Genomic DNA, 10,665 nt, shown 5'->3' with positions numbered 1-10,665 from the left:
TCTCTCTCTCTCTCTCTCTCTCTCTCTCTCTCTCTCTCTCTCTTTCCCTACATACATACATACATACATACATACATAGACATACACATATGTGTATAAAGAAGGCTGCTGAAAAGCATTGGCCTCTCTGTGGTGGGGATATTCTTTGCTGTCCATTGTTCATGATACTGAACTATGCTTGCTTGGGGAATTATGATATACTTTAAAAGAAGACCATCTGAAGAGACAGAATGAGAGGGCTCCTTTGTATCCATCTGATGTTCAGAGACTTCTGTGTTTAGACAATTTCTGCTATTGTAGTAGGAAAATGAAACAAATTCTACAGAGGTGCCAAATGGTCATATCTTTAAATGTTGCTCCAGGTGGATTTTTTCCATTAAAAAAATCCAACCTTTAGCACCACTTGGAAGTAAGGGGATGAGGTAGGACAAATGGGACAAATAAGAATCAACAATACAAAGGGAAATGATAACTGTTGAATACCATTTGATGGAAATTATTCATATCAAGTTTGCCTCCTATCCTCAGCTCTCCAGTGATGTTACAGCTGTGTATTATTTAGACACTTGGCCATCTTTCATTACACAGAAGCCCAGTGCTGAGGCCCATTTAATCTCTTGTTGTTAGAACAATAGATTTTACTATTCCGTACTGAGTAGGGGCAAAGCAGATCTCAGTACTTGAGCTCTACCCACGTGTTGGAGGGGCCCATTCTACTTAGTAGTGCATTTGTTTCCAAAGAGGTACAGAAAAAACCCCAGCTCCTAGGAGGGAAGAGGCAGCTGCATTTCCTAACAATTCAGAACCATTGTAGCTCTCCTTCAAAGTGGTCTCCTGCCATCCAGTGTGTGGAAAATCTGGATAACTGTGAAGCACAGGTTTACATGGAGATTTCTTTCAGTCTCTGAAATTAACTGGGGTTAGCATTTTTTTCCAATATGATCGAGCCCTCTGAAGGGATTTACATTTTAATACTGGCAAACAGCTGCTTTCTCTATCTTGTGGGGGTAGTAGGGACTAAAGTTCTTGGAGATACAAAGGCCCAGAAAAGGTCAACTATCATGAACAGCCAGGTTTTTTGTTTTTTGCTTTTTTGGTGAGGCAATCAGGGTTAAGTGACTTGCCCAGGGTCACACAGCTAGTAAATGTCAAGTGTCTGAGGCCAGATATGAACTCAGGTCCTCCTGCCTCCAAGGCTGGAGCTCTATCTACTGCACCACCTAGCTGCCCCATGAGTGGCCAGTTTTGTTTGTAAGAATAACCAGGCTTTGTTTTCATTTCTAGACTTTGCTCTGGTCCTCACTCTCCATTTAGGCCCTCAGGGGAAGATTCCAAGAACCAGGGTATGTGACTTGCAAGGTCATATCAACTCCAAGCAACCGAGTGGCTCCATCAAATTAGGAAGCACAGGAGACAATAAGGGACTCATATCTCAGACATTTAAAATAGGCCAGCGACTCATTCAGCAACCACCACAAATTGGCCATAACTTAGAAAAACAAAACTTGTGGCTCCTATGATCATTAGGCATCCCCAGTGAAGTGTAATTAACATCTGGCCACGGGTAGCTGTGATGTTTCCTACCTAGGGTCCTCCTTGTTGAGAGGGAGGATGTCTCAGGCCATGTTGCTTGGTATAATGATATACAAGTCTGGAAACAAATTTCCCAGCAGCAGTATTCTTGTATAGACTGAATAAAGGTTATTTTCTACAGGGAGGTTTCTTATAAGAAAAAGCAGTAGGGGAGGCCATAGAAGTGAGAGGATCCTATGGAGCTTTTTGTATTTAACGACAATCAATGGGTTTTATGGAAAATCATTGAGCAAAATGTGAGCTGCAAGCTCACTACCCCATACTGATGTTATTTATAACCTTAGTCTTAAACTGCAGGAAAAGTACACTTCCGTTCTTTGGGGAATACATTAAAAGTATAAAGAGCAGATAAAAAGACAGAGCATTTCATGGATCACCAAGAACAAAACCCACTTAAATGAGTTTAGAGTTGGTTTCTTGGCTTTCCCTGATGGAAGAGGACTATAAGGCATTGCCCAAGAGGAAACAGCTCTTACCTAAGTGCCTTTGTTACCTCATGCATAAACATAGGATTAGAGGAACACACATACATGCAGACATGGGCTTTGCTCCTGACTACTTAACTGGGATCAACTCTAACTCCACAATAACTGAGCTGTGTTTTCACTAAGGGGAGGTCAAATATACCCAGACATTTTCTCTTCTGCCATTTAAGAACTCCCTTCCTTCCTTCCTTCCTTCCTTCCTTCCTTCCTTCCTTCCTTTTTCCCTGCCCCTCTCCTTCTCTACCTTCCTTCCTCATCTTTCTTCCTCCTCCTTTCTCCCTTTCTTCCTCAACTTTCTTTTCCCCTTGCCTTCCCTTCCCATGGTTTCAAACTTGGAGGAAGGGAAATCTCAAAAACCCTTGCATGGTAATGGTTAATTTTCTCCTTCTGTTTTTCCTTGGGGAGCCCCCATTGTCAATTCTTAGCAGAAATGTTGAAAGCTCTGACATAAACAGGGACAGCCAGCCTCAAAACATTTGCTCAATAAGACTAATTCTAGAAAATGGCCTAGGGAGAAGATGCCTCCAAGTGCATCCGCAGCAGCAGCAGGGAGGGCATCCAGGCTCATTGCCTGGTGTTTTCTTTTGTTACCCAGAGCAAAGACTTGAGCCCCCTGGGAGGGACACACACACACACACACACACACACACACACACACACACACACACACACACACACACACACACACACACACTGATTCCTCTATCAGGTCCCCTTCCATCTCTTGCTCCCCCAAAGGTTCTGACCCTCAGTTCACAGTACACATGATCAATTTCCACTTATTTCAATGAGGGCCATCCAGTTCCCGTGCTTTGTCTTCTCTCCTGCCTCCCCCCTCCCCCCCACCTCTGCCCTCACCCCTTGCATGCTTGAGGAAGAACCGCAGGGTAGGAAGGAAGCAAAGGCCAGAGCCAGGCCCAGAGGCAAGGAAGTTTGAGCCTGGGTGGCAGAGGTGTTACCTGCAGATGGCAGACTGGCTGTATGCTGGGCCTTCTGTGGCACTTAAAGCCTGGCCAACCTGGGTCTGCGTCAGACCGAGAGACAGGCGCCGGATTTTAAAAGCTTTGGCAAATTCTCGGATTTCTTCCAGATTCACCCCATCCACCTCACCCGCTGCTGTCTGTGGATCTGTGGAGGTGGTTTTTAAAATGGCATCAATATTGTAAAGCACATGGAGGCAACGTCTGCTCAGAATGGCTTATAGTGAAGGGGACTTTTTATTGGGAGGGCATTAGAGATTCTCTTTCTGGGGGTCTAGACTTGTGATTTCCTTCTATCTTCCAAACCATCCCATTTTCCAATTTATCTCAATTCTCCGCAGCTTACCACAAATCAATAAAATTTTATGAAATGCCTAATATTTGCCAGGCACTCTGTGAGGCATCGGGCATAAAGACAAAAACACAAAAGTTCCTGCCCTCCAGGAGTTTATGTTCTATTGGCAAAAACAACATGTCCATAGATAAGCAAATACAGGATCTGTCTCTACAAAATAAATCTCTACAAATAATTTTTTTTTTGGAAGAGGAAGAGGGTCCCTAGTACTAATGCCAGAGATAATCAACCACAAAGGCTGAATTTGGGAGGGGGTGGCCTTGAACTGTGCCTCGAAGGAAGTTTTGATTCCAAGAGCTGATGATGCAGAGACTAACCCAGAAATCACCAGAGCACAGAGATGAGAGAGAAAGAGAGAGAGGGGGCATGGCATGTGTGGGCAAGAGCAAACCGGCCAGTTTGGCCAGAAAAGAGAATTCTGGACAACTCTCCTGGTTAGTTTCCTCAAACTCAAACTCAAACTGCCTTCCTGCAGCTTCCCCATGCGTTATTCCTCCTTCTGCCCTTTAGGGCCTGAAGAATAGGCCTAATCCCTCTCACACACAACCACCGTTCAAACACTGGAACAGAGCTAACATGGCTCCTGGATTCTTCTTTTCTGCAAGCACAACGGTCCCAATTCCTTCACCTCTCTTTCTGTGGCATATACCCATATCCCTTCTCACCATCCACTTTATTTCCTCTGGACATTCTGCAGTATTCCATTGTCCTTCATACAGCCTGGTGTCCAGATCTAAACACACTACTCCAAGTGTGGTGTGATCCGGGTGGAGGGCAGCCATGGGGAATCTATAGCCTTATTCCTCAGAAGAGAAGATTCTCTTTCTGCAGTCCAATTTTACATTAGCTTTTTTTGGCTGCCACATTCCACTATTATATTGAGCTTGCAGGCTACTAAAGCCCCTAGATCTTTTTTTAAAAATTGCTATTTAGACATGCTTCTTTCATTTGATAAAATTGGTTTTTTGAATCCAGGGATGAAGCTTGAATTTCATCCCTATTATATTTCATCTTATTAAGACTTATAGTTTTAGAGAGTTGCTTCTTCTCCCCTCCCAGGGTACTAAGATAGTAAGGGATTTTCCTGGGGCCCCACAGATAATATGTGTCAAAGGCAGGATTGGAATTCAGATCTTTCAGTCTCCCAAGGTTCTCTTTGGTACATCATGCTGCCTCTTGCTGGAGGAATTTGTATGGTGAAACATTCTTGTGTTTTGCTCTGAGGAAGGCACCTGAGAGATTGTTTAGCCTTTGAACTACACAGTGAAGAGTGGTGGTGGGGGGGAATGAGGCCCAGAGAGATGAAGTGACTCCCACGATCCCATGGTGAGGGTTAGAACCAGAAGCCAGCGATCCTACCTCCTGCTCCAGGGGCTGCTCTGTCTCACTACATCACTTCTGCCCTCTAAGCTTTTTACAAGTCTCATATTGGTCCTTTGGAATATTAATGTATCGTCAGTTGAGAATGGGTATCTGGCAGTCAAGGGCTCGAGAAATGGATTGAGGAAGAGGTGCTTGGGTGACATCTTGAAGGAAATGAGGAATTCTGAGGTTGAGGGGAGGATGGAATGCATCCCAGTCATAACAGATGGCCAGTGTAATCGAATGGAGACCAGAGATGGCATGCATGAGGAACAGAGAAGCCATGATGTCTTGGTTTTACAGGTACGGAAACATACTTAGAGAGGTTAAGAACATGCTTGTGGTCACAGCATATTCTCCTCATAGAAGAGGTGCTTTTTTGTTTTTGTTTTTGTTTTTTTCTTTTGTAGGGGGAGGTGGTGAGGGCACTTAACAAATAAGCTAGCTCAAATGTAAAAAGAAGTAGAGTTCTTTTTGAAATACTTTAATTGGGTCATTCAGTGTTTAACAGCTAGTTTCTTTATAGAAAGTATCCTTTCAGCTTTTTCATTCACTTAGCCCATCAAGGTAGCTGGGATTTACCATTTTCGCTGTCATCTCACTATGATCTGTGATTTTTAATTTTCACAGTAGATACTTACCTAGAAAAATCATGTTTATGATGCTGTAAGAGACCGTTTGTGCCTTTCCTATATAGTGGCTTATTGACAGAGGCTGCCTTGGTCCAAGACAGAGCAAATAATCCAAGAGCTGCAGCCCAAGAAGGCCAGGTTGGTGCTAGAGAGCTTTGGAGAGCTCAGTCTTCTCTAGGGAGGTAGCACTAATACTGGGGAGAGAAGCTTCTTCCTCTCAATTCATGATCCTCGTATAAAGAAGGCAGGAACCCGCATGCAGGCAGTAAAAGATGAAGATGATGGAGAGTTCCAAAAGACACCCTCAGATTTCCTGAAGGGAAGCCATGCTCTCAGAAAGTCTTTGCTGTTTTATGTCAACTCATTGGGTCTAGAGACTCCGTTGGGGAGGAATTTCTTAGCACAATTACCCACTAATTTCTGTAAATTCAAGTGGCCGCTCAAAGACTGGGGCTGACTGTTATTTTGCTGGCCTTCGGTCCCCCAGGACACTAGTCCTTTCACAGAAGGCTCAGTTCCACCTCCCAGTCATTCCCATGGGTGTTCACCCTAGGACTTCCCACATAGAACAAAGCCTCCCTGAAGGTCAGTGTTCAGTCACTGGGATTGGCTCAGGACCTCATAGAACTTCTCTTGATCTTTCTTTTGAGAAAGCAGGGACTTCACAGGCTGCTCTCTCCTCCTGGTGACTGGATACTTCTTTGTTGGTATGGCTGCTGGCAGACATGAAACTTTGTTTGGCTTCAGTCTGTCCATGCAATACCCTGGGTATAGGTAAAAGATTCTGTGACTGCCTATGGACAAGAATAAATCTAGCGTTCTTCAAAGAATGAGGATTTGGGGGGCTAGGTCACCATCACGTCTCTGTCCCTTTCATCTTCCAAAACTCACATAATTCCTTATCTGATGATATCCTGGTCATAGACGGGCTCCTTCCACAATTTCTGATCCAAAGCCTATAGCAACTTCAAAATTTCCTTATGGGTCCTGTAAAGCCACAAGTATTCCCGTGGTGGACTTTATTTCCTTTCTTTGTCTTTCATTATAAGATTTTGTGGGGAATTTTGGTTCAGAAAGATGGTAGATGGAGAGAGGTTCCTAGCATTTGGCATAGGAGATAGGAAACTTGGTATGGAAGTCTTGAGGTGCTTGAAGAATGAGGGCAGACCAACTCCAGTTTGTTTTGAATACTATAGGAGACTATGGGATTATTAGTGGCAGCAAGCTTTAATTCAAATCAAATGAACAAACATTAAATATCTACTGTGCCAGGGACTGGTACAGTAGGCACCTGCCTTTAAAGGCCTTATATTCTACTTGGGGTGATGCAACACATGCATGAATGAGAGTAGTATTAATACAGCTCATATCTCTGTCCCAGCTGATGAGCTCTTGGGCCCAAGCCTTGGCTTCATCTCTCTCACAAAGCTGCTGAAGTTGGCAATTCCAACTAAGTTGATACTGAAAAAAAGATGAAAGATTAGGGAAGAACTGATGCATCAGGGGAGTGGGGGTGGGCAGGGATTCAAGGAGAGAGAAGGATGGCTAGAACAGGAGGAACCTCTCCTATGCTGGTGTCTGCCTCTAACTCCACACCACCAATCCACCATTCCATTAGAAGTGAGGATACACATCAACTGTTAACTTAACTGAAACAACTGGAGACAGGATTGGAGATACCAGTCAGCCACAGAGTGGTGAATGAGGAAAAGTGGCTGGAGGTGGAATCAGTGCCTTAGGTCCTGAGTTCAACTCACTGACTGGGCATTGATACTTCAGGTGGCCATGAGTTGCAAAACAGATGGGGGATGCTCATCAGTTCCCAGAATTGGCAGCTAATGGAGACATTTGAGCTCAAGCATATGGACAACATCCTGACAATTCCCAAGTTCAATCTCTGTCTATAGACTATCTAGGCTTTGGAGAAGTGAAAGATTCATAGTTCACATGAAAGATCTTTTTAACATATTTTGCTATTCTTTTTGCTTCTATGAATATGAGTAAAGGATATATATATAGTTAATTTCTCTCTCTCTCTCTCTCTCATTGATTTCATTATGCTGCTGAGATGAGGGACATAGGCAGAGCTTTAATTAGTTGGTAGGGTCTGAATGAAGTTTACCTAGATAAATACACTTAGATATAGACCACAAAATAGATGCTTAATCAATCAATTTGGTTGGTTGTTGTCCTTTGTTCTCGAAGACGACCAAAATGACCTCACTATGCTACAGGCAAGTTACAGTGTGTCTGACTGTGGCTGATCAGACCAATATGAGCTTGGAATGTTCTACCACAGGTCGGGCACAAATAGTCCATGTGAGCATTTGGGCTGGATTCTCTAAATTTGTGCATCTCACATTTCTTTTGAGTTACTTCAATTCTGCTTTGCTTATAGAGCACAGCACCTTCTCTGATGTGGGCACACCATGCTGAGCAGTCCTGTGCCGGTGTTTCCCATATCACTCAATCAATTCCAAAGTTCTTAAGAGAGACCTTGAGAGTGTCCCTGTATCACTTATTCTGCCCACCATAAGAACACTTTCCCTGTGTGAGTTCTCCATAAAATAGTCTTTTTGGCAAGCATATGTTTTGCATTTGAGCGTGGCCAACCCATTAGAGTTGTGCCCTCTGAAGCAGAGTTTGAGAGCTTGGCAGTGTAGTTGGAGAAAGGACCTCAGTGTCTAGTATCTCATCCTGCCAGGTGATCTGCAGAATCTTCCTAAGACAATTCAAATAGAAGCAATGCCGTTTCCTGGCATGGTTCTGGTAGACTGTTCAGGGTTCATAGGCATACAACAATGAGGTCAGCATGACTGCTCTGTAGACCTTCAGTTTGGTAGGCAGTCTAATACCTTTTCTCTCAAACACTTTCCTTTGGAGCCTCCCAAACACTGAGCTAGCTCTGGCATTAACCTCATTATCAATGTGTACATCCCTGGAAAGCACACACCAAGAAGATAAGCAATGCACATAATAATCACAAAATAATCAATAAACATTTATTAAGCACCTACTATGTGCCAGGCACTGTGCTAGGTGCTGAGAATACAAAAGAGACAAAAGATAGTCCCTGCCCTCATAGTGGTTACAATCCTAATGGAATGTTTATTGGCTGATTGAGTCAAAAAAGAGTAGAGCTAGGAGGAGAGTGGTCACTACTCTCTAAGAGCCATAGGGAGCTCAGAATTTCCCCAGCATCCTCTCTGGTGTTACACTGGGTGGATAAGGAATAGGGTCAGTGTGAGACCATAATATCTGTGCTCTCATCCCTGAGAGCAGGTAGCTCAGGTAGGTACACAGCCACATGTTCTGGGGGGTTAGTCATATTGAGTCATTTTCCAATTGTTAGACATATATGACACAATCTAAATTATGGTGTCTATAGTATGCCAACTTGGGCAGTTAGGTGATAGAATGGTGCTGGGTCTGCAGTCAGGAAGACTCATCTTCCTGAGTTCAAATCCAACCTCAGACACTTATTAGCTGTGTGACCCTGGGCAAGTCACTTAACCCAGTTTGCCTCAGTTTTCTCAACTGTAAAATGATCTGGAGAAGGAAATGGCAAAGCATTACAGAATCTTTGCCAAGAAAACCCAAAATGGGATCATGAAGAGTGACTATTGAAAAATGACTGAACAAAAAAGTATACCAACTGCCCTCTCATTCTCCTTCCTTTCGCAAAGAGTTTGGTACCTGGCTCATCATCTTCCTCTCCTCCCTAACCCCTAGTCTTATACTAGAACACTTTCATATTCATAGAGATGCTTCCACAAACTCACTTACTGCCCCCCCCCCCACTCTCAGCCTCTGTAATTCCCATAGCTTATTCCGTTGTTCCACCTCAGCCACACATAGGCATAGTCACACACAAACCTCCAGGTGTCTCACTGTCATAACCAGGGACTGGCACTTCCCTGTATGACTTTAACCCTCTCTGACCCCTGGACAATGCCATCTTAACACCTAAAAATTAAGGAGTTCAGTATGTGAATTCTTACTTTCTTGGTTTTGTGATAGGCATTCCATCAATCTTCCTATTTGATGCTTGCCTTGATATTAATGACCCAAACAAGGTTGTCTCTGCTGCCTCATCTTCCAAGAAATCTTAACTAATTTATCTTGACTAATTTTGACCTATGCTTGGGTGACACCTTATTGGCCGTATTTTGCTCTAATGAATTAATTTTTTTTATAGACAGCAAAAACAATTATAGGATTGGATATTCTCTGCATCTTTTGGTCAGTTGTGTGATGGTAAACACGAGTCTACTGTGGATGACTTTCAAAAGCATGCCTGTTCCCTCCTATTGCCTCCACTGAGGATGCTTTCAAGGCATATGCAGTTTATTTTCATAAGACATTTTACATAGGTGAGAAAGTAGGCATGTGCTTGGTAGTTAGCAAGATTTTCTCAGTTGCCTTTTTTTGGGGGTAAGAAGATGTCAAATCTTTTTTTATGCCTTTGTTACCTTCTCTTTCTTCAGATACCTTGAACGACAACCTCTGAGTTGTAATGTTGTCAGTATAATCCTCTCCATGTGCTTGGTCCAGTCCAGCTGCTTCTCCCCAACTTTCTTCAGTTCAGCACCATTTCCAATTCCTCTATAAACACATTTGGGACAGTGATAATAAAGTCCCAATATGGCAGCTCCACTGTCTATTATGGCAAAAGGAGTTGGTTAAACAATTTATTTTGCTAGAAGTGTTTGCCACTGACAAGGAGATCCAACTGATATCAAGTCAAAAAGGAATTTCTTTGAGATAGCTAGTGGGGTCCTTCAAATTCTCCTGTTTGTGGAGGACTTTGTGCTGATTCCATCAAGACTTGGAACATTTCAGTCTCCAGGATGAGGTCTATCATCACTCATAGAGCAGCAGCATTGCACAGTGGGGAGAGAGCTGGCTCTAGATTCAGAAAGACCTGATTTGAAGTCAAGAAGCCCTGGGCGCAAGTCTTGCTTCTGACAAATAGTGGCAGTACAAGTCACTTCATCTTTCAATGACCCAGGTGGCTTAGTCAGATAATAAATTTCAGAAAAAGTGATTCTATCTTTTAGGAGAGGCAATCCCTCCTAAATGTGAATGACCTCCACTGAAGAAATTGCGGGTCCAATGATCACCCAAAAGAATTTAATCTAACTATTCACTTTGGGAAAAACAAGTGAATGAAGGAGCCCCAGGGTTCTGCCTAGATAATCTATCTATCTGTCTATCTATCTATCTATCTATCTATCTATCTATCTATCTATCTATCT

The 10,665-nt window shown here is 43.2% G+C and overlaps 1 protein-coding gene across 1 annotated transcript in view; it reads right to left on the bottom strand.

Moving 5' to 3' along the window:
• POU6F2 (POU class 6 homeobox 2) overlaps positions 1–10,665 on the bottom strand; it is a 394,263-nt gene that overhangs the window by 1,680 nt on the left and 381,918 nt on the right. Inside the window, exon 8 of the mRNA XM_027835747.1 lies at positions 3,038–3,206. Within this exon, the coding sequence (XP_027691548.1) occupies positions 3,038–3,206 (169 nt within the window). The remainder of the gene's footprint in view (positions 1–3,037; positions 3,207–10,665) is intronic.

The sequence above is a fragment of the Vombatus ursinus genome, unplaced genomic scaffold, assembly GCF_900497805.2.
Source record: "Vombatus ursinus unplaced genomic scaffold, bare-nosed wombat genome assembly UNPS02014817.1, whole genome shotgun sequence".
Taxonomy (NCBI): Eukaryota; Metazoa; Chordata; class Mammalia; order Diprotodontia; family Vombatidae; genus Vombatus; species Vombatus ursinus.
Note: the sequence above shows the minus strand (reverse complement) of the source record. Positions and strands in the feature narration are given on the sequence as shown.